Consider the following 21,456-nt stretch of genomic DNA (forward strand, 5'->3'; position numbering starts at 1 on the left):
GGCGGGGGCCTGGGACCCTCCGGCGGGGCGGGGCAGGGCACGCGGCCGGAGGCTCCACAACTCCTCACTGCCCGGCTCGGCCCGGCGGGCGCAGCAGCAAGCCGGGCGCGGGGCCGCCCCGGGGGGCGCGGGCGCAGGTGGCCCAGCGCCCTGTGGAGCCCCAGGGTCCTGGAGCTGCGGCGCTGGGCAGGTCGATCGGGGATCGATACAGCTCCGGCAGCACCATGTCTCAGGCAGCAGAGGCCCCGCCAGCCGGCCGGGCAGCGGTCCGAGGTGGCCCGGCTGGGGCGCAGTAGCGGCGAGGACGGGTGCGCGACCAGGAGCCTCCCAGGCCCCAGCCCTCGAGACCCAACTCCAGCCCGGGCCGGAACTAGTTGGGCCGGCTGCGGAGAGCCAGGCTGCAGGACCACCCACCCACCATGCCGGCGGTCAAGAAGGAGCTACCCGGCCGCGAAGACCTCGCCCTGGCTCTGGCCACCTTCCACCCGACCCTGGCCGCGCTGCCACTGCCGCCGCTGCCCGGCTACCTGGCGCCACTGCCCGGCGCGGCCGCCCTGCCCCCGGCCGCCTCGCTACCAGCCGCGACCGCGGGCTACGAGGCGCTCTTGGCCCCGCCGCTCCGCGCCCCGCGCGCCTACCTGAGCCTGCACGAGGCCGCCCCGCACCTCCACCTGCCCAGAGACCCTCTGGCCCTCGAGCGCTTCTCGGCCACTGCGGCCGCGGCATCGGATTTCCAGCCGCTGCTGGACAACGGCGAGCCGTGCATCGAGGTGGAGTGCGGCGCCAACCGCGCGCTGCTCTACGTGCGCAAACTCTGCCAGGGCAGCAAGGGTCCGTCCATCCGCCACCGCGGCGAGTGGCTCACACCCAACGAGTTCCAGTTCGTCAGCGGCCGCGAGACGGCCAAGGACTGGAAGCGCAGCATCCGCCACAAAGGTGCGGCCGCCGTGGGGGCGCGGGCCTCTCCGGTCCCTCCCCTCTGCTCCCCGAGGACCCGTGGGTCCGGACCCCCCTCGTCCTGCCACCTGGGAGACTCCATCTCTGCCTAGAGAGGGCGCTGCAACTCCGGGGCCACCGCAGAGACGCCCCCTCCCCCCAAGCACGGTCGCCTTGTGGACCCGGGCAGAGCGCCCTCGGCCTCCGCGGTCCCCCCAGCGCTGGCCGCACGAGCCGGCGGCTCCTTCCGTCCGGAAGGTCTTTGCGGGATTCCTGGGCCTGAGGCTCCGGGGAAGTTTACGGGAACTCCGGAGAGCGGGCGGGAGGCCGACTGGGCGGGATACTCCCCTGCGGGGTCGAGGAGCCACCGGTTCTGGCGGGAGTGGAGGGGCACACGTGCGGCCGGGTGCGGACGCGCGCTGGTAAAGCGAACGGCAAGGTGCAGGGGTGGCGCAGGCAGGTGGGGGGCGCGGGGGCGCGCGTCGGGGCGGGGGCGCGCGCGGAGCCGAGCGGCGGCGGGGCTGGGAGCAGCCGCTGGGGCTCCCGCAGGAGTCTGGCTCCGAGGGCGCGACGTGCGGGCGCCAGAGCGGGCATGCGGTGGGGGAGGGGGGGTGAGCGCCAGGCCGGGGGTGGGGGGTGGTTAGAAAGTTAGGGGACCCAGTCACGCTCGTCGACTTTGGGGCTCGCGGCTCCACGAGGTCAAGCGCAGTCCCGGGTCCTGACCGCGCCGCTCACCTGCGCCGGGCCCGACCCTCCTCCGCCCAGCTCCGGGTTCCGGCGGACCGGCTTGGAGAGGGTGGAGCGCGGGAGGAGTGGCGCAGGGTTGGGGGAGAAAGCCGCCCTTCGTCAGGGGAGGGCGCTCGCCGCATCTTGAGTTTCTGAGCTCTGCAGATCCCCGCGGCGTCCGCGAGAGTGGGGTGAGCGGCGAGGCCTGGCGGTGGTTTCGGAAGTTGGTCGGAGGCGGGTGTTCACAGTCGTGGTGGGAGAGAACCTGGCCTTGACCCTGACAGCGCCCCGGAAGCGTGCCCGCGTGCCCGGCCCCACCTGTGCCCGCCCCGCTGCCTCACTGGTCCTGCCTCGGCTCTCCTCGCAGGGAAAAGTCTGAAGACGCTTATGTCCAAGGGGATCCTGCAGGTGCATCCTCCGATCTGCGACTGTCCCGGCTGTCGAATATCCTCCCCGGTGGTGAGATGCGGGAGAAAAGCTGGGGCTTCGGGGTCTTGTTTCTCCGCTGCGGAGCTTGTGCCTGTATTTTCTAGGATCAGTCCTAACCTCGACCCTGCCGATGGGCAGGAGGGAGCCCCCAGGGACTAACAGAGGAGATGGCTTTGGGTGGGAATCCCGGGGCACAAGAGCCCTCGCTCCCTTGATGCAGGGCAGGGTCCTGCCTATCCTGGAACCTCTCCTTGGGAGTCTGGGAGCTGCTTCTCCTGAGGTCCTGGGGACAGCTCACGGTGTGAAGGATTCCTCCCTGGACAGTGTCACCTGACTGGGGCTTGGGGACTTTGCCTTGTCACAGGTCGGGAGGGGGTCACCATGTCAGCTGGCCCAGCCTGGGAGAGGGACCGGTCCTAAGGGAATGCTTGTTCTGGGATGTGACAGTGTGACAGTGTTGTCTGGCCTGGATGTACATTCTGGGGTGGCCACAGGCTTGGATGTGAGTGACGTGCATCTCTGGGTGCCCAGGGTTGGAGCCCTACAGGGCAAGGTTCTAGATGTCCAGGAGTGTCTGAGGATACAACCCGGCTGGGGGCACAGGAGGTGCAGTGTGGGCCTTGGGTGTCAAGAGAACTGCAGCTGGGAGCTGGTCTGGGGCCTCTAACCCAGTGTAGACGTCTCTTGACCCCTCATTAGTCTAGGGGAGCAAGAGAGATGGGGCCTGTGCCTGCCCCTGCAGCACTGCCTTCCCCATCGCATGGCCGCCAGGCAGCAGTGGTTGGAGGGTGGACCTGAAAAGGAAATTTCGCCTTGAGGGGGAAAGTTTGAGCTCCTGGGGGAGAGCCCATCAGGGCCATGGCTCCTGGCACTATTCAGTAGCCCCCTCTGCCAGGAAGGCCTGAGAGGACCCTGCAGGCCGCCTTCAGCTTGTTTACTTTGGACTGGCGGTAGGGTCGGGGAGGGGATGTCCTGGATTCCTCGTGGGCCCTGGGGGTGGGCAAGCTGGGAAGCCACACACAGTCCTGTAAAGACACACAAGTTGTGCAGGGGAAGAGGACACAGCTGAACCTCCCCACGTGCCCACCCCACACACTGTCTGGCATGAGCTCGCCATACTCACAGGCATGCCCGCCCACAGAGCCCCCCAGACAGAGCATGTACACAGGCAGCCCCCCTTCGCCCGCTGCCACCATACCTGCCTGGGGCAGGAGGCTGAGCTCTCGCTCCCCTTCTCAAGCAGCTGGTGCCCAAGAGGACACTCTCCAGGCTGGTCTGGGTTTTCTGCTCGGGTGGGAGGAGCCCTGCCTCTCCCATCATCCCCTTTTGAAGGTCTCCCACAGGAGGGGGGTGGGCAGGTGGCCTGAGCACAGCATCAGTCCCCTCTAGGACATTGCTTGGCAGGGCTGCCTACCTGTCAGGGGCTCCCAGGCCCCTGCCCTGCATGAGGGATGGCTCAGACCTGGGCCTGCCTCTTCTGAGCCTGGTGCCTCCCAGGCCCATCCCTGCACCCCTTCCTTAGGAAGGAAGGAGCTTCATGGACCCCCTTGTCTTTCCAGGCCCCACCTTTTCCACAGAGAGACTGTTTTCCCCTACTCCCCATGGCCAGGTCCACAGGTATGTGCACACTTCATGGTCACAGAATATGGGTGTGCACACGGTGCAGGGGTCACGCAGCCGGCCTCCACACACACCCCCTTGCTGGCTGAGGAGCCGGGGCTTGGCTGGGGCAGGGGCTTAGCACCCAGTTCTTAAATTTGTGCGCTGAGCAGGGGCGAGCAGCTGAGGTCTCGGGTGTGCGTGGGAGGCACGTGTGTCCCCTGTCCTTGGCCGGGGTCAGCAGGGCTGCCCATCCTGGTCCCTCTTCCTCAGCACCCCCCCCCCCACTGGAGCCATCCCAGGCCACCCTAGCTGGTCTGGCCTCACCCCAGGTGGCAGTCTTACTGCTCTGTTTCCCTCTCATCTTCCTTGTCCCACAGATGAAAAGCAGAGAGAAATACATTTACTTTTTTTGTAAGAGAATAGTTTAATTAGAGCAGAAAGGCAGGAGAGGAGGTCCTTTTGCTTGGGCTACAGCAGGCTAGAGGAGGGCACAGCCGAGGGGACTTGCAGCTGAGCACGCACCTGACAGGCCAGGGCTGTTGGGAACCCTCCCCCAGAGCCTGGCCTGAAGAGGCAGGGGGCCCAGATGGGCAGTCACCCCCCTCCCTCCATCCCGCCTGGCCCGAGCTCTGCTGTCGCTGGTGTAGCACCGAGCCAAGGCCAGGGTCTTACAAGCACAGGGCGAACCACCTCGTCTTGCAGGCCTACCCCGGCTCCTGCCGCCTCCACGCCACCCGTCCCCAGCGCCGCCCACCACGCCACCCGTCCCCAGGGCTGCCCATTCCATCTTGCTGAGTGTGTGTTGCAGAGCCGACCCCGGGGGGCCTCCTGGGTGGTTGTGTGAGGGCAGGTGTGGCGGAGACTGTGGCTCCCAGACCCTGTCAGGGGCTCTGCCCAAATCTGGGGCTGGGGTGGGCCGTGTGTCTGGAGGTGGGTGGTCTGGGTCTGAAGAGAACCTCTCCTCTGGAGGATAGCTGCCCTTCAGATCCAGGGCGACGCTGTGCGGGGAGGGGCGAGAGCCCCCTGGACACCTCCTTCCCCAGGCCCCTGCGTGTGGCGGGGACACGTTGTCCTGGCAACAGGAGGGAGGGGCCCTAGCGTCCCGCGGGTACTCGCGGCCCCTCGGGGCTCCCTGGAGCTGGGAAAGCCGCGTTGGTCTCCAGCAGGCAAGTGCCTGTGGAGGGGCCTGGGCTGAGTGTGGAGTCCCGACAAGGCACTGCCCACACCCCAGCCCCCCAGGGTGGAGTGGAAGGCAGTCTCTGGAGGGGTTCCTGGTGGAGGCCTTGCCTCGCTGCTCTTGTCTTGGCCTCTGGCCGCTTGTGACGGTCCTGGAGGCTGGAGGCCCCTCTTCTGTAGGCACCCAGGAAGCTGGGCGACCCAATTTGGCCTAACCTTCCTCTCCCCCCTCCCTGTCCAGAACCGGGGGCGGCTGGCGGACAAGAGGACAGTTGCCTTGCCCCCTGCCCGCGTCCTGAAGAAGGAGCTGACCCCAAGCTTCTCAGCCAGTGGTGACAGTGACAGGAGTGGCCCGGCCTGTGGGCAGCGGCTGGGCTTGAAGCAGGAGGACGACCCGCATGTCCGTATCATGAAAAGAAGGTGCTTCAAGGGCCAGGGTGGGAGGGCACGCGGGCAGGACGGGGACGTCAGAACTGGGGTCTCCAGGCAGCTGAAGGCCACATCCGGCTTCGGGTGGGCGGCCTTTGCCCTGGGGATAGGGCCCCGGTTTAGATGCTTGTGTCTCCGTGGACGCTGATAGCTGTCACGGCTGAAACAGAACCTGGAGCCCCGGGGACATGCCGCAGGATGGCTTGCCCCCGCCTGGGGGCCGAGTGTTGGGCCAGGACGCGGTGGCATCGCTGGGGAGCCGGCTCCGGTGGTCACCAGCAGTCAGGGCCAGAGCAGGCCAGGGAGGGCCGTGGGCGAGGAGGCGCAGAGCCACTGGGCGTGAGGGGGGGAGAAGTCTCTAGGAGGGGGGTCTGGTGGCGCCACAGCCAGCGGGGAAGGGGGAGCCGGGCGGACCTCGCGCTCGCTCTCGCTGGAGTGGCCGCTCCCTTGGCTCCTTACTGACCCTCCCAGGCTTGGGGCCACCCTTCCTGACCTCCCACCTTCTCCCCTCCTGACAGAGCCCCCCCCGCCCCCCCGTCCACTCACCTGTTTTTCCATCCATCCATCCATCCGTCCGTCCATCATCTGTCTGTCCAGCACGTCTTGTGCATTCCCAGAATTTTAGGCCCTTTCTCTTCCTGCTTGGTCTTCTAACATGTTCCAATTTCTCCTACCCTAACCCTAACCGTCCGGGCCACCGGAGACACACCCCCCCGCCAGCCCCCACTCCCACCCGTGCTAAGGTGAAGCACCACGTGGGCCTCCCACTGCCCTCTGTCAGCCCGAGGGCCTTCTCAGGGGTACTGCTGTGATGAGAGTGTGGGCACAGGGCAGAGCTATCTCCTTTCTCGACCTCTCCTGCCTCTGCTGCGTGATGGTCACTTTCAGGAGGCAGGTTGGCAGCAGCTGGGACCCAGGGGCCACCACTGGAGCCGGCAGTGGCCACGGGGCTCATTCCCTGCCCGGAGCAGCTCTAGCAACTAGGAATTTGGGTTCAGTCACACGAGTGACACGTGCAGAGGAAGGCGCAGCCCCACCCCCAGCACAGCATGGGGGCTGCTCTGGTTCCACTGCAACAAGCAGCAGAGACTCGGGCTCTCAGTTCTGCGCTTCCGATTCCTCTGTCTGGTGAGGCCAGGAGCTGGCTCCTGCCCCGCAGGCCTGTCCTGGCGGCAGCCGCCGGCCTGTTGAGGGTGCTCTGAGCCAGCCCAGTTCCCTTGAGGCTGGCGCTCCAGGGCAGACACAGGGCGTGCCACACACACGTCCTGCTGTCCCCATGCCGAGTCCTGGAGGCCACACTGACCCTCTGCTTCTCTCTTTGCAGAGTCCACACCCACTGGGATGTGAACATCTCCTTCCGAGAGACGTCCTGCAGGTAGGGCCGGGCCCGGGCCAGGCTGCCCCCACATGCTGGGCATGGGCAGGACAGAGCCTTGTTGCTCCACGTCCCCTGGGTCTGCTTCTAAGTCTCTCCAGCCTCCCTCCCCTCCTCCTCTCCTTAGTCCGTCGTCTGTCTGTTGACTTGTGCCTAGGCTGTGACAGCAGCACGGCCGTGGGTGCTGGACTGCCCAACCCTGAAGCCAAAGTGCGCTCCCCCTCGCACATTGAAACCCATCTGCCCAGAGCTAAGGCCGTGACCAGTCCCTCCCACCCTCCCAGGGACCCACTGGGATGTGAGAATGGTGATGTGTGAGTGGGGTCTTGAAGGATGCATAGGAGTTCACTAGGGAAAGGGGATGTCTGCAAAGACATGGAGGAATGAGGGAAGGGGATGTGGGAAGGGAGGAGGGGAAGCTGGTAGGCCTGGCTCAACTGGATGCTAAAGGGCCTTAGATGCTGGGACTGTTGGCACTGTCCTTCAGGCAGTGGGGAGCCACTGAAAGTGCTTGAGCAGGGGAGTAACCACTGTATGTTTTGACAAGGTCCTGCTGGAGGCCCTGCCCAGCAGGTTGGGGGTTTGCTCCAGTCCATGGTGATCCAGGTATGGTGGAAGCAGAGAGGCTGAGGGGGCTGCCAATCCAAGATGTAGTAAGGAGATAAAAATGAGGGGACCTGGGCTTCCCTGGTGGCGCAGTGGTTGGGAGTCTGCCTGCCAATGCAGGGGACACGGGTTCGAGCCCTGGTCTGGGAGGATCCCATATGCCGCAGAGCGGCTGGGCCCGTGAGCCACAATTACTGAGCCTGCGCGTCTGGAGCCTGTGCTCCGCAGCAGGAGAGGCCGCGATGATGAGGGGCCCGCGCACCGCGATGAGGAGTGGCCCCCACTTGCCGCAGCTGGAGAGAGCCTCGCACGGAAACGAAGACCCAACACACCCATAGATAATAAATAAATAAATTAAAAAAAAAAAAAAAAGAAGTGGGGATGGATGGTGCCCGGTTTGGAGTTCAGAGCTGTCTTCCGGGAGCCAGACTCCTTCTGTCTTTAAAAAAAAAAAAAAGAGGGGACCTGATGAGGAGGTTGGGGGGTGTTGGGGAGACCCAAGTTCCCCGTTTCAGAAGGGCAGGGGTGGGCAGTCTGTGGGCAGAGCCCAGGCTGTGGTGCCTGTGGTGTCTGGTCAGTGGGGTCAAGTCTTGGCCCAGCGCTTCCAGGGAAGGCACAGGAAGGGCCCAACCGAGCAGGCAGTGGGCGTCCAGCACTGAGTGGCCCCACTTGCTGCCTGGCTTTGTGCCAGATGTGTTATTATTATTTATTTATTTATTTTTTGCGTTGGGTCTTCGTTGCTGCGCGTGGGCTTTCTCTAGTTGCGGCGAGCGGGGGCTACTCTTTGTTGTGGTGCACCGATTTCTCATTGCGGTGGCGTCTCGTTGCAGAGCACGGGCTCTAGGCACGCGGGCTCAGTAGTTGTGGCTCGCGGGCTCTAGAGCGCAGGCTCAGTAGTTGTGGTGCACGGGCTTAGTTGCTCCGCGGCATGTGGGACCTTCCCGGACCAGGGCTCGAACCTGTGTCTCCCGCGTTGGCAGGCGGATTCTTAACCACTGCGCCAACAGGGAAGTCCCAGATGTGTTATTATTTACATTTCTGAGAATGTCTGGATCCTGGAGCCAAATTACAATGAAAACGTCTTTAAACTTATCTCCACCTCATTTTGAAGTTGCCCACTCAACTGATCATTTTTATGAACCGTCATGAACATTGATGACATTTTATGAGCCTTTTACTTGGGAAGCTACATGATAAACTTGTCAGCGGAGCCTGTAGGGAAATCCCAGGCTGCTCCTCCCCTGCCTGTGGCCCCCCGCTCACCCCACCTGGCTGTGGGATGTGGGAGAGGGCCCAGGTGTGCAGACACAGGGAGCCCCTAGCGAGCGGCCAGGCCCCAGGGTGAGGGTGCGCCTTCGGCCTGGCACAGGCGCTCAGAGCAGCTGGGCTGATTTCCTGGACTTCACCAGAGGGGAGACTGAGGGGCTCAGCCAAGAGGACTTACAGCCCATCTGCCCCCCCAGTCCCCCACTGCACACCCCGGCGTCTGGCCAGGGAGGGCCGGGCAAGCACAGGGCCCAGCAGCCTCACACTGCCCCCACCCCGGCTCTGTCTTTGTCTCTTCCTGGCTCCTTTTGGCCCTGTCCATGTGTCTTTCTGTCTCTCGTCTGCTGTCTGTACTTCAGGCTCTGTCCATCTGTTTGTCTGCTGTTGCCATCCTTTCTGTCGGTCCAGTAGCGCCTGTCTGTGTCTGTCTGTCCATCTCCGTCTGTCTGGTCATCTGACTTCATCCATCGATCTTCGTCTGTCTGTCTGTCCATCAGTTCCATCCGTCGGTCCATTCATCCCCGTCCCTCTGTCTGCATGACTGCAGTGAACCACCTGCCTGCTTGGAGCTCCCCCCGAGGCCCCATGCATCCTGGGCAGCAGGCCCTCCTGAGGCCCCTGAGCTGGCCGAGGACTGGACAGTGTAGCAGGCACTGGAGGAGCCCAAGGGGCCCCTTGTGGGGAGATGGGGTCTGAGGGGTCACACGTATTCAGTCTGGCATGTACAGAATTTCGTCACAGCTCTTTATATAAAGCCTGGCGTGAATGACACCAGGCTTTATGTAAAGTGAATGACGGAGTGACCACACAGGTTTTCTGGGGCCGGGCCAGCCAGGCTGTCTTGGGGCCCGTGGGGCAAACCGTCAAGGCAGGGAGCAGGGGTTTGCTGGGTGGACCATGCCCTGGTTCTCAGTAGGCATCACCTCCATGGGGCTGCAGCACCCCCCGAGTGCCTGAATGACCACTGAGTGAAAGAACTGTTGGCCATGGTGGTGGTGAGGGGGGCAGACCCAGTCCCTGCGGGGGGCACTCGGCTGAGGATTCACGGGGGGCAAACTGATGGGGCCTGACCCTACTCCTCAGTCTCTGGGGAGTCGGTCCACCTCCTGCAGGAGTCCTAGGGACACCAGAAGGGGGTCCCCTCAAGGGAGAACTCCGTGGCAGCAGCAGCCCTGCCACTAGGCACCCGCCGCCCCCTCCCTGGTGCTGAGGACAGCACTTCTCTCTTCCACCACCGCCCCACCCCCCCGCCCCCGCATCGATGAGGATGATAGAGGGGGTGAGAATTGCTGCCAATTAATCCCATAAAGGTACTTATTCCCACCCCACCTGCCCTCTTGTTTGCATGGGGGGGGGCCTTCTCGCCTCCAGGGAAAGGGGGTTGGGGGTGGGAGAGAGCCTGCATCAGGGTCTCGCAGAGGCTCTAGAGCCCAGCCCTGGAGGCTTTGGAGCTGAAACTGATCTGCTTAGGGGCCAGCTCTGGATTAGCCTGCTCCAGCCACCCAGGCTGGGGGGAGGGGGTGCTGGGGGCTATTTAAGGAGGTTTAGGGTTGGTTCCCGGGTCATTCAGTGGAGGCCCCCTTGCAGTGGCCCGGACAGGAGGCTGCTCCATTACAGGTGGGCTGGGGAGCGAGGGTGCTGGGGAGGGGGCGCTGGCATGCCACAGGGTGCGCTGGGGTCCCTCCCTGCCCCTCTTCTGTCGTATCCCAGCTTCCTGCCACTCCTGGCCGCATCTGCAAGGGGGCGAGTGGCCCTTCCCTGTGCTAAGGGAGATGCTCTCAGAGCCCCAAGAGCAAATGGGTTGGAGGACCATTCCCTCCCTCTTTTCTCTGGGGTTCTGTGATACAGGCATTGAGCTGATTTGACAGGAAGAGAAATGAGGGAACAAAGTTAAATTTGCGTTCATCCCAAGGTTCTTGGCGGGGAGCCCTGGAGAGAACAGAGTGTCCTGAGCACGGGCACACTGGGGACCACGGTGCGCGTCTGTGTCTGTGTGTGTCTGCAGGCCTGTGTGAGTGTGCGTGCGCCCATGTGTGTCCCTGGACACGCGCACACCTCATTGGCTGCAGACTTTGGTCTCAACCTCGGTTTCCTTATTTGAAGAAATTGAGAGTCCGTGGGTGTTGCAAGTTTAGCACGTGCACAGGAGTAAGTGCTGGGCCTCTCTGGCAGCCTGCACCCCAGGAGCAGGCCCCCCAAGGCAGGAGGCAGGGACACCGTGGCCGGTCTCTCTGGAGAGAGCACTGCAGGACTGGGCCAGCCCTGCACTCCAGACAGACCCTCCCTGGGAGCAGCAGCGGGGTCTGAGGGCGAGGCCTCCACGTCCAGCAGACACTTGGCAGGTCCTGGTGGGCCCAGGTGGGGCCTGCGTAGGTCAGGGTGCGAGCCCACAGCCGCCAGGGAATGGAGGTGCTCACGGCGCGCACACGCAAGCTCAGTCAGGAGCCCCACGGGGTCTCACCTTCCCCGTCTGCTTCGCTGCAGCCAGGACGGCGACCTTCCCACCCTCATCTCCAGCGTGCATCGCAGCCGCCACCTCGTTATGCCCGAGCATCAGAGCCGCTGTGAATTCCAGAGAGGCGGCGTGGAGGTTGGCCTGGGAGCCGCAGGTGAGGAGCCAGGGCAGGGCGGGGGTGAGGACGGGGCTGCCAGGGCCATGGCAGCTCCGCGTAAGGACGGCCGCCCCACAGCCCTCCCTGCGTCTCTGCTCATCGGCTCTGGATGCCGCCGCCACCCCCAGCAGCCTTGGCGGGCAGCCAGGGAGGCCAGCGGAGGAGGCGGGAGGCGGCGAGGCCGGCTGTCCCCCGGGGCTCTGTGTGATGGTAATTGTGTTAATCCCGGCCAGCCGGGCGGCGGGCAGACAGAAGGCGGAGGCGGTGGCTCTGCTGGCGTGGGCGTGGGGTGGCCGAGGCCCCAGGGGCAGATGGAGGCAGGACAGTCAGGGAGGGCAGGCCTCACAGAGGCTCAGAGGTGCACGCCTGGGAGCGGCTCCTGGACGGGCAGGGACACGCTCTGCACGCACGGAGTACCCACCGACCCCACAGAGCAAGGGGCCCCAGGAGGGAAGGGGACCACGCCCTGAGAGAAGGGGGGCTGGGGCCTGAACCTCTGCAGGGGTGGGGCAGGGGGGTGCTGGCCCAGGAGCTCTGTCCCTGAGGGGGGGCGGCTCCTGGTGACAGCGGGAGCTCAGAGGGAGGGACAACTTGGGGACCCACGAGGCACCACTGCAGAGAGTGGGGCACGGCTGAGCTGTGGCTGAAGGTGGGGGGTGCTGAGAGGAGGTGGCAGGGGTCCCTTGCTGCCCTATGGACCAGGGCAAACCCGGGAAGTTCCCAGCAGTGGCTGCAGCTCTCAGGAAGGCTGGGCAGGGGATGGTCCACCGTCCTGGGACACCTGAGTACCCCCATCAGGGCCTCCAGGTGTGCCTGTGCCTAGGTAGGCCTCTGGGGGGTGCTGCTTCTGGAGCCGAGCTGGGGGCGCCAAGCAGGCGGCTGATGAAATCTAATTGCTCCATCGATCGGGCAAGCCTCCGGAGCCCCACAGTGACTGAGATATTCTGAGCCGCCAGGTCCCCTGCTGCCTGCGCACGTGGAGGCCTCCTCATGGTGCGCGGCCTGAGTGTGCGTGTGCGCCCTGCGCCCGGCCAGAGGCCTGGGTATCCACTCACACCCTTGTGACCCGCGTGTATCAGGGTGCCCTCACTCTCTTCATGCTCAGGTGCAGGGCCCGCATATGAGCACTTCAGGGGTCCCGCGTGGTCTGCATGAAGCACCACGTGTGTCCTGTGTCCAGGTTTCGTCCGAGTCCTGCCCTCTTCTTGGGACTCCGCTTCTCACCGGCTTCCACACCTTCCTGCCGGCCCCTGGGTGGAGGCCTTCGCCCATCCTCACCTCCTCCTCCCCAGGAGCACGTGTCAGTCCTGTTTCCACCTGGGCAGGAGGGGGCGGGAGGAGAGGGCTTGGGGCGGCCCTGCAGACATCTGGTGACTGTGTGTGTGTCTGCTTCTGGCTGCCCCGGGTGCGTCTGTGAGTAGATGTGGCCTCACGAGGGCCCGGTGAGCCCCAGACCCCCACGGCAGGAGCCCCCTGCGGCCACGGGCCTGGTTCTCACCGTGGGTCCCCCCCACAGGGAGGTGCTCCGCAGCACTTCTCCCAGGCAGAGAGGAGCCCCGCCCCCAGTGTGGAAAATGGGAAACAGATCGCAGGGAGCTGAGAGCCCTGGGTCGTTCTCAGGGTCCAGGAGGCGTGCGTACAGGGTGGGGTGTGGGCAGCAGGTGTGGACCCAGCCCAGACCCACCTTCCCGCCTGGCACAGCTGGACGCTGCAGCCCTGCTGGCCCTGCTGGCCGGAGACCCTTTGGCGTCCTGAGGGGCCTTGTGCTGGTTGAGCACCCCCCACCCATCCTGCTAGGTCACTGAGGTAGGACCCTTCGTCTGGGCGGTGGGGACCTCGTCCTCGTCCCTCTCTGGGCAAGGCCTGGGGCTAGGCCACTGGGCCCCGGCCAGTGGCAGGAGGTAGCCGAGATCAATAAGTTATTAGCACCATTCTGTCAGCTGTAAAGTGGAGATTGATCGGCACTCCGCTGCCGTCGCACTTCCCCACCTGATAAAAATGACAGATTAAGGGAATAAGGAAAAGGAATTAGGCTCTGGAGCTGACGGCCCGGGCTTCTCGGGAGCTCCCCTTGCCAAGGTGTCATGGCGGGCCTGGGTCGTAGATGGGGTGGCCCCTCACCCACCCAGAGCCCCGTGAGGATGGAGAGGGGGCCAGGAGCACGGGGTCTGGACGGGAGGCCAGCACTGTGGTGGGTTAGGGTAGGTAACTGTGGTGGGTCCAGGAGCCCGAGACAATCGCTGAGCTTTTCCGCAGAGACCTCCCAGGACTTCGGCTCGGAGGGAGCCTGGCGTCTGGGTGCAGGGGCTCGGAGGGAGGGGAGCTGGTGCCCGGGGATGGATGAGTATGGTTTGGATGTGGGACCTGAGAGAGGACTTCAGGATGGGGCGGGGGCGGGGCCTGGGCCACGTGAGGGGCTGTACGCAGTGGGTGAGGCTGCTTGGGGTGCCCTTGGGGGCTTAGCCCAGCTGGGCAGGTGGGCATGTGTGTGACAGGCCAGGTCAGGGTGGTGGCTCGGGCTTTCTGGGGGCAGCGAGGGGTGTGGCCTGGGGGCAGGGGCCCAGGAAGAACGGATGTGGCAGGTGTGCCGGGGCCTGTGGCCTCTAGGAAGAGGTTGGGGTACCCTGGCATGGGGGACCCTGCACTGCCGGTCCTCACCCCTATCCTAGAAGGAGAGGTTGGTTTCCAGTCAAATCAGGGTGCTGAGGAGGGCTCCTTACTCTGCAGGGGAGACCAGTCTGGCTGGTGCGGGCAGCATGGCACCTGTGGGGCCCGAGTTGCTACCTGAGGCCGTAGCTATGAAATCTCCCATCGTATCTACGCACACACAGTCCAGAGCCCAGGGTCTGGACCGTCCCAGGCCCTCGCCCCGTCCCAGCCCCGCATGAGGGACCCCGGGCTGAGCACAGCTTTAAACCTGGCCAGGACCCACAGGCACGCCTGAGGAATGAGGGGTGTGGTCCCGGGCTGAGCTGGAGCTGGGCCGGGACTGAGGCCGGTATTGGGGTGGGCCTGAGCTGTTCCCGCCCTGGCCCCTACGAGCCCTGAGAGGCAGGGTGGGGCTCACTCCGCCCTCTCCCAGGTGACCTGTTGGGCAAGAGGCTGGGTCGCTCCCCCCACATCAGCAGTGACTGCCCTTCGGAGAAGAAGGCCCGAAGCAAGTCCCCTCAAGGTGTGAGCCCGACCCCTGGGGGGTGGGGGCACAGGCACTGGAGAGGAAGGGGGACAGCCTGGACCCTCTGCAGGGCAGGGTCAGCACAGCAGCAGGTTCTAAGAGGGGAGCCCCTGCCTCTCCCCCTCGGCTGTATCTGAAGGGGAAGACCCCTCTCCTGTGCTTGCCCAACACAGAGGGTCTGTTGCTTCCGGAACTAGGGCCCGGCATGGCCCCCGAGGATCATTACCGCCGGCTGGTGTCCGCCCTGAGTGAGGCCGGCACCTTTGAGGACCCTCAGCGTCTCTACCACCTGGGCCTCCCCGGCCACGGTATGTCGCCCCTCCCCACGCATGAGAGGCCACCACGTGTGCTGGGCTCGCCCTGTCCTGAGAGGTCTCTGCTCACCCTGAAAAGGCCCTGGGGTCTTTGGCTGCTGACACCAAGGCTGGGATTGGATGCAGGTCTTTTGGCCCCTCAAACCTCGAAAGCCCTTGTAGGTGGGCAATGAGGCCCACCTCCTCCTCCCTCTGCCCAACGCAGCTGCTTGTTTGGGTAGATGTGGGGGAGTCCCCCACCAACAGGTCTCCCGCGGACTCTCCCAGCCGGGCCTCGAATGGCCGCTGTCATTTCACAGATGAGCAAGCTGAGTCTCAGGGGAGCCCACGCGAGAGTGGGAGGTGGGGGTTTCCCCAGGCCCAGCACACGCAGGTCCCCGTGGCCCCTGGTCTGGACGGCACCGTACCCCTCCTCGGGGAGGCCAAGAGCAGGGCAGCAGGCAGCCCCTGAACGTCCACTGTGGACGTCCGTCCAGAAGCAGGATGGGCGACGGTTCAGGTTTGGTCGCCCGGCCTTCACGGCCTTCACTGGTGGTCAGGAGGAGCTCCGGCCAGAGGCGCCATGCCCATCCCGCCCAGCTCCCAGACAGGACGCTTGGAAGCCCCCCACCACCGCGAGGGCACAGTCCGGCACCCTGTCCAGCTGCACCCGGGCTTTGCAGACCCCAGTCCGGGGGCTGGGGCCGGGCGCTTGCCTTTTCTGGCTGGAACTGGGTGAGAGGGTGCTGGGAAAACGGGCCGGATTTCCTCTCCTTACACAGGCACTGTCCCCCAGGGCAGTCAGGCACCGAAAGCCTGAATAATTCACCAAATGTTAATAATTTAAAAATCTTCCTTTTTAATTGCTTTCCCTGCCCTGCCTGGGGCCGGCTCCGCTGGCCTGCGCGGGGAGGGGCGATGGCCGCGGGGAGCGGCGCGGAGTCGGGCTGTCAATCAGGCCCCCGCCCGCCGCCCCCGCCCCCGCCCCCGCCCCCGCCCGGAGCCGACGGTAAATAACCCTGGCCGCGGGCGGGCGGGGGCGCGGGGCCCTGCCGGGATCGATGCGGGCGGCCGCGCCGGCTGGGCTCTGCGGCCTGGCACCCGGCCCCGGGCAGGACCCACCTCCGCTTTTCGGGTAATTAATTTATAAACAGGCGGTGGCGGCGGAGCCTGCACAGTGGGGGAGCTGCGGGGGGGGGACTCTGAGGTCCGGCCCTGAGCAGGACAGAGGGCCAGTGGTGGGGAGCAGAGTGCGTAGACCGCACAGTGGGCCCGGGTGTTACCTAGGAGGGGGTTGGAGCCCCGCCCCAACTCCTGGACAGGTCCCACTGCCCTCACTCTGGGGCCTTTGCACGACCCCTCCCCTCACGGGCCCTGCAGCCTTGCTCTCGGCAATCTCAACTCTGGTTCCTGCACCACCAGACTCCCCTGCGTGGGACCTTTCCCTCTCTCCATCCCAACCACTTTTTTGTTCCTGACATCACCATATCCCTCACAAATGCTCACCTGACCCCCCTCCCAAGACCGGCGGGTGCCACCACCGGGCCTTGCGCTGGGATGTCTGGTGTCAGCCCTGCCCTGTGGCCTCTGCTCGTCTTTCTGTCTCGGTGACGAACCAGCAGGGTCGGGGGGAGAATGTGCGCCGGGTCTGCGTGTCCCTGGCCAGTGTACCACAGGGTGTGGGAGACATGAGGGCCTGGTGGGGGCTGGCCTCTGGGTCACTGCTGGTGCCTGCCCCGCCTCAGATCTCCTGAGGGTCCGGCAGGAGGTGGCAGCGGCAGCTGTGAGGAGCCCCAGCGGCCTGGAAGCCCACCTGCCCTCATCCACAGCAGGTCAGCGTCGGAAGCAGGGCCTGGCTCAGCACCGAGACGGCACCGCCCCAGCTGGTGCCCCGTCCTTCTCAGAGAGGTATCGGGGTGCCTGCATTTCAGAGAGATCCCTACATTCCCTGTGCTTGTTTCGGGGCTACAGAGCTGCGGTTGGCAGACCTGTATCACCTGGTTTCTGCACGCGAGGTCCACAGCCCGCACCTCCCCTTGGCCGCTGTACAGCAGCAGGGTCCTGAGTGAACCGGGCACTGTGCTCGGGCCTCGGTTGGTGGCAGCCAGGCAGAGGCCCAGAACATTTCTGGGGTAGAATGTGTGGGGGTGACCATCCCTCTGGGTGGGGTGTGTTTCCACGGAGCAACTGTGGGGCCCGCTGAATCCAGGTGCCCGAGACAGCTGAGGGCTTTGCTCCCCCAGCAGGTAGGTGAGGGGGCTTGAGGCAGATGAGGGGGAGCAGTGCGAGGTCTGGGAACCCCGAAGTCGGAGGAGAGCTGGGGGCGGGGAGAGCCCCCCAGCAGCACCGATTCAGACACCGGAGCCGCTGGCAGCACAAACGAGGCCTCCGGGGGTTGTAGGGGCCGGGAGACCCCAGGAGGGGGCGGGGGCGGAAGGACTAAGGAGGCTCCCCGCCCCTCGCGCCGGGAGTTGTTCGCTGCAGCCGCCGCCTCCCGGACCGCGGCTAATTGCGCCGCGTCCGCGTAGGGTTGGCTAGGGGCAGGGGCCGCGGGGGCGGGGGCCCCAGCGCGGTAATTACCGCCACAGTCGCCGCCGCCCGCCGGGCCAGCGCCTCCGCGCCGCCGCCGAGATTAATTGGCGCCGCCAGCGGGGGCGGAGGCGACCTGAGCGGCGGCGGGCGCACATCGACCGCCCGCAGGGCCGGCAATTAGCAGAGGCGGCCGGAGCTGGGGGCCGCGGGGGCGGGGGGCGGCAGTTCCGGGAAGAAGGGGGCGCGCGGGGAGGGGGCCCCCGAGCCTGCGGCGCGCGCGGCTCACCACCCTGCCGTCCACAGGGAGTTGTCGCAGCCGCCCCCCTTGCTGTCGCCGCAGAATGCCCCCCACATCGCCCTGGGCCCCCACCTCAGGCCCCCCTTCTTGGGGGTGCCCTCGGCCCTGTGCCAGACCCCAGGTGAGGAGTAGACTGGTGAGCGATTCTGTTCCCCGGAGGTGGTGGTGGGGGGGCTGTTGGTGCGGGGCCATCCGGGTTTATCTGTCACAGACCGCGTGTCCATCAGTGCTTCCGGCGAACCCGCCCCTTCCCCTATTGAAGCCAAGGACAGACCAGGGCGGGCTTGGGTGGTCCTGGACCACTCGGCCACCTGGCCTCGTGGTCTGTCTGTCCCCTTCCCACCAGGCTATGGCTTCCTGCCCCCTGCCCAGGCGGAGATGCTCGCCCGGCAGCAGGAGCTCCTGCGGAAGCAGAACCTGGCCCGGTAGGTGCTTCAGCCGGGGGTGGGGCGGCGGGGCGGGAAGTGTCACTGCCGAGCTGGCTGATACTCTGCGGTCTGTCTCCACGGCCAGGCTGGAGATGTCAGCAGAGCTGCTGCGCCAGAAGGAGCTGGAGAGCGCCCACCGGCCGCAGCTGCTGGCACCCGAGGCCGCCCTGCGCCCACCCGACGGTGCCGAGGAGCTGCAGCGGCGCGGGGCCATGCTGGTGCTGAGACACAGCTCTGCGCCACTGCTGGCCCTGCCTCCCCAGGGACCCCCGGGCCCCGGCCCTCCCACCCCACCCCGGGAGCCTGCCCGCCGAGCTCCTCGGAAGGGGGGCCCCAGCCCTGCCTCAGCCCGGCCCAGTGAGCCCAAGGAGATCACAGGGGTTGGGCTCTGGGCACAAGACAGCTCTGAAGATGAGCCCCCCAAGGACTCAGACGGAGAGGACCCCGAGATGGTGGCTGCTGGGGGCCAGGGCCCCATCCCAGGCCAAGCCCCAACTGGAGGAGCCAGCTCTGAGGGGAAGGGGCTTGCCTCAGGGTCCATGCTGCCCCCTCCACTGCCCCTGGGCCTGCCCTACACTGTCAGCCCCTACTTCCACACAGGTGGGCACCCCCGCCATGCCTCTAGCGTCCTCCAGTCCCCATCCCCCACCCAGGGTCTCAGGGAGGGCGTCCACAGGGACAAAAACCCCCTTCAGTCATCAGTCCAACATTTCTGAAAAATTAGGGCGAGCAAAGGTCAGCAGACAGGGGTGGGAGCATAGGAAAGAGCTGGCCAGAGTCCTAATAACACTACCCCCAACCCAGGCGCCATGGGGGGCCTCTTCATGGATGGCGAGGAGGCCACAGCGCCCGAGGATGTCAGCAAGTGGACAGTGGACGATGTCTGCAGCTTTGTGGGCGGCCTGTCCGGCTGTGGAGAATATGCACCGGTGAGGGGCCCCACCCAGGATGGTTCTGAGCACCCCCCACTACCCAGCGCTGCTTCCCACCCCCGATTTCCCCTTCTCAAAGACTGTGGGGGTGGGGGGCACTGGTGCACACACACCCCCCCCCCCCCACATTGTCAGTGTTTCCGCCTCCAAGGTGGGACATGCGCCCAGCACAGAGGAGACTTTCCTTCCATTTGACGCTTTATCCTGCAAGCTGCACCGGCAGCTCCTCTGGGCTCTGCTTTCTCTGGAAAGCTCTGAGGCCACCCCAGGACGCACAGCCCCGGCACTCACGCCCTGACACTGTGCCCCCCACCTCCAGGTCTTCAGAGAACAGGGGATTGACGGGGAGACCCTGCCCCTGCTGACAGAGGAACATCTCCTGACCACCATGGGGCTGAAGCTGGGGCCTGCTCTCAAGATCCGGGCCCAGGTGAGCGCCTACTGGGGGCAGCGGTCTCCAGACAGCAGGGGGCAGCACTGAGGCTCTGCGTGGGGCTGCAGGGTAGCAGGCCCGCAGGCCCCATCCAGGCCCGTCTCTCCACAGGTGGCCAAGCGCCTGGGCCGAGTCTTCTACATGGCCAGCTTCCCCGTGGCTCTGCCGCTGCAGCCACCGACACTGCGGGCTCCCGAGAGGGAGCTCAACTCAGGGGAGCAGCCCCTGTCCCCAGCACCGGCCCCCTCCCCGTACGGGGGCGCGCAACCCCCTGCCGGCCGAGCCTCACCCAAGCAGGAGAACGGAACCATGGCTCTGCTCCCAGGGCCCGCGGACCCCTCGCAGCCTCTGTGCTAAGCTGGTGTCAGACACCCCCATCCTTCACTGCCGGCTGCTCCCCGGCAAAGGCCCCCGACCCCACAGCTTATCCTCCTTTCAGTTTTGGATGCAAAAACACAATTTTTAAAAGGAAAACACATGATTTAAGAGGAAAAGAATGAGTTTCCAAAGACTCTCTGGGGGTGCCTGCAGAGCCCGATGCAGACAGCGCGGGGACCGAACCCAGGCCCGGGGTGGGGGTGCTGCACCCTGGGCGGCTGCAGACAAACCAGAGACGGAGGAGGCGCAGGCGCACCCCAGGCCCTGCAGCGTCGGCCGTGCCCACGGCAGAGCCCTGCTCGAGGTCAGCCTCCTTCGTGGGGTAGGTGCGTTTCACCCGCCACCATAAGCTGCGGCAGGAGGCCAGCCCCACGGTGGTTTACGTCCCCACGGCCGCCGCTCCAAGACTTGGAACAGCACTTGGTCCTTTCCGGTCTCTTTGTTGTAAAAATAAAGCCCTATCCACCATCTGCGCCCCGCGTGGGCACGGACCCCAGGGCCTCGGCTCAGCCGCAGCCGGGAAGCAGCACACCTGCCTGCCTGGTGAGGTGGGAACACCACACAGCAGCCCCCACGAGGCTCCAGGCGGGCAGCCCTCAGTCGTCCTCAGAGAGCTCTAGATCCTGCAGCTCGTCCTCCGGCCCCTGGGCCAGCCGCCACGGCTCCTGGGGGTCGGGCCCTGCCTCTGTGTCTGGGCTTCCATCTGCAGGGAGAGCGCACAGACCATAAATTCTGCTTTATCAGGAAAAAGCCAGCCTGGGAGGTTACTCATCACTAATTAATCACAGCACTAATTAATTTATCGCTGCTGCTGTTGCTTGAGGCCAGAGCCAGCGGGGATGGCGCAGCTGGCCCAGTGTCCCCGGGGGGCGGGGGCGGGGGCCCAGCTTAGAGCCGATGGCCCTGCCCACCCACCGGATCCCCCATGACAGTCTTGGGCTCCAGACAGATGGGCTCAAAAACCACAGCACCCCGCATTCCCAGGAACCACTTACCCTCTGAGTCGCTGACTTCCTCCTCCTCCTCCCGCCTCTGCCAAGCTCTTGGGGACCCAGGCGTCCCTGGGGACCAAGCACAAGAGCCCATGGGGGTGGACCCACCAGCAAATGCACAGAGGGGCAGCTAAGGCAGGACAGGGGCTGGGGCACAGCCCTGGACCCCACTTTCCCTTAGGTCTCCTCTGTTCAAGTGGGAGAGGACCCAGAACTGCCCTGAAAGCTGGTGGTGGCGGGAGGGGGACACAAGGCCTGGGGGCCCCCGGGCCCCCACCTCAAAGCCAGCCCTGTGGCAGGAGGGGCAGAGGAGTGATGACAAGTGCCCTTCCTCTGGTTCCATGAGGTGGGAGGCCTGCCAGGCCCACCTGCTCCCTCCTCCCCCAGGCCCCACCTCTCTCTGGGGAGTCCAGGGCGTCCTCGTCCTCGTCCTCAGCGCTGTCCAGATCAAAGAGGTCCTTGAATTCTGCCCTGTCCTCATCCTTCCTGTCTGCCGCCTTGCGGCGCTTCACCTCTGGGAAGTTCAAATCTTCCAGCTGGAAGGACAGGGACCCCGAGCTGCAGGTGAGGGTGGGCGCTCAGGGCTGCCCGCCCACCGGCCACAACCCAAAGCACGGCCCAAGCCCAAGCCAGACTCACATTCCCAGTGATGGTTTTACCCAGACCCAGTCCTGCTCCCTCCTGCCCCGCGAGCCCCTCCTCTAGCCTCCAGCCCACCCCCTCACGCCAGGACCCTGCTTGGCCACTTTCGGGACACTTGGCATACTGGGTAGGGTTCCTGGACAGCCGCCCTACCAGGCCAGTGCGGAGGCCGCTAAGGGACATCACAGCTGCAGGC

General features: G+C 65.4%; 2 protein-coding genes across 5 annotated transcripts in view; one reads left to right on the plus strand and one right to left on the minus strand.

Moving 5' to 3' along the window:
- Positions 1 to 19,737, plus strand: SAMD11 (sterile alpha motif domain containing 11). 2 transcript variants are annotated; one of them, XM_007166279.3, is made up of 14 exons: positions 1 to 936; positions 2,030 to 2,121; positions 5,111 to 5,289; positions 6,623 to 6,673; positions 11,030 to 11,154; positions 14,240 to 14,329; positions 14,506 to 14,640; positions 16,371 to 16,533; positions 17,461 to 17,576; positions 17,802 to 17,880; positions 17,969 to 18,483; positions 18,688 to 18,812; positions 19,135 to 19,245; positions 19,360 to 19,737. In XM_007166279.3, the coding sequence occupies exons 1-14, from the start codon at positions 420 to 422 to the stop codon at positions 19,603 to 19,605; spliced, it is 2,544 nt and encodes an 847-aa protein (XP_007166341.2). In that variant the 5' UTR covers positions 1 to 419; the 3' UTR covers positions 19,606 to 19,737. The 2 variants fall into 2 exon arrangements, with proteins under 2 accessions (XP_007166341.2, XP_028023505.2); XM_028167704.2 differs by having other exon boundaries at positions 16,455 to 16,533.
- The window catches only part of NOC2L (NOC2 like nucleolar associated transcriptional repressor), a 12,554-nt gene continuing 10,805 nt past the window's right edge, over positions 19,708 to 21,456 (minus strand). For all 3 annotated transcript variants that reach the window (XM_028167697.2, XM_007166281.3, XM_007166280.3), the window contains 3 exons: positions 21,013 to 21,154; positions 20,622 to 20,687; positions 19,708 to 20,329 (listed from right to left, as the gene is read on the minus strand). In XM_028167697.2, coding sequence (XP_028023498.2) covers positions 20,223 to 20,329; positions 20,622 to 20,687; positions 21,013 to 21,154 — 315 coding nt within the window. In that variant the 3' untranslated portion in view covers positions 19,708 to 20,222. The remainder of the gene's footprint in view (positions 20,330 to 20,621; positions 20,688 to 21,012; positions 21,155 to 21,456) is intronic.

Source organism: Balaenoptera acutorostrata, chromosome 1, assembly GCF_949987535.1.
Source record: "Balaenoptera acutorostrata chromosome 1, mBalAcu1.1, whole genome shotgun sequence".
NCBI classification, from domain to species: domain Eukaryota; kingdom Metazoa; phylum Chordata; class Mammalia; order Artiodactyla; family Balaenopteridae; genus Balaenoptera; species Balaenoptera acutorostrata.

Bases quoted from the DNA above. Each gene is read 5' to 3' on its own strand.
- SAMD11 (XM_007166279.3), top strand. From the start codon at position 420: ATGCCGGCGGTCAAGAAGGAGCTACCCGGCCGCGAAGACCTCGCCCTG. The intron at 6,674-11,029 runs GTAGGGCCGGGC...GCTTCGCTGCAG, and splicing joins TTCCGAGAGACGTCCTGCAG to CCAGGACGGCGACCTTCCCA. The intron at 17,881-17,968 runs GTAGGTGCTTCA...CTCCACGGCCAG, and splicing joins CGGAAGCAGAACCTGGCCCG to GCTGGAGATGTCAGCAGAGC.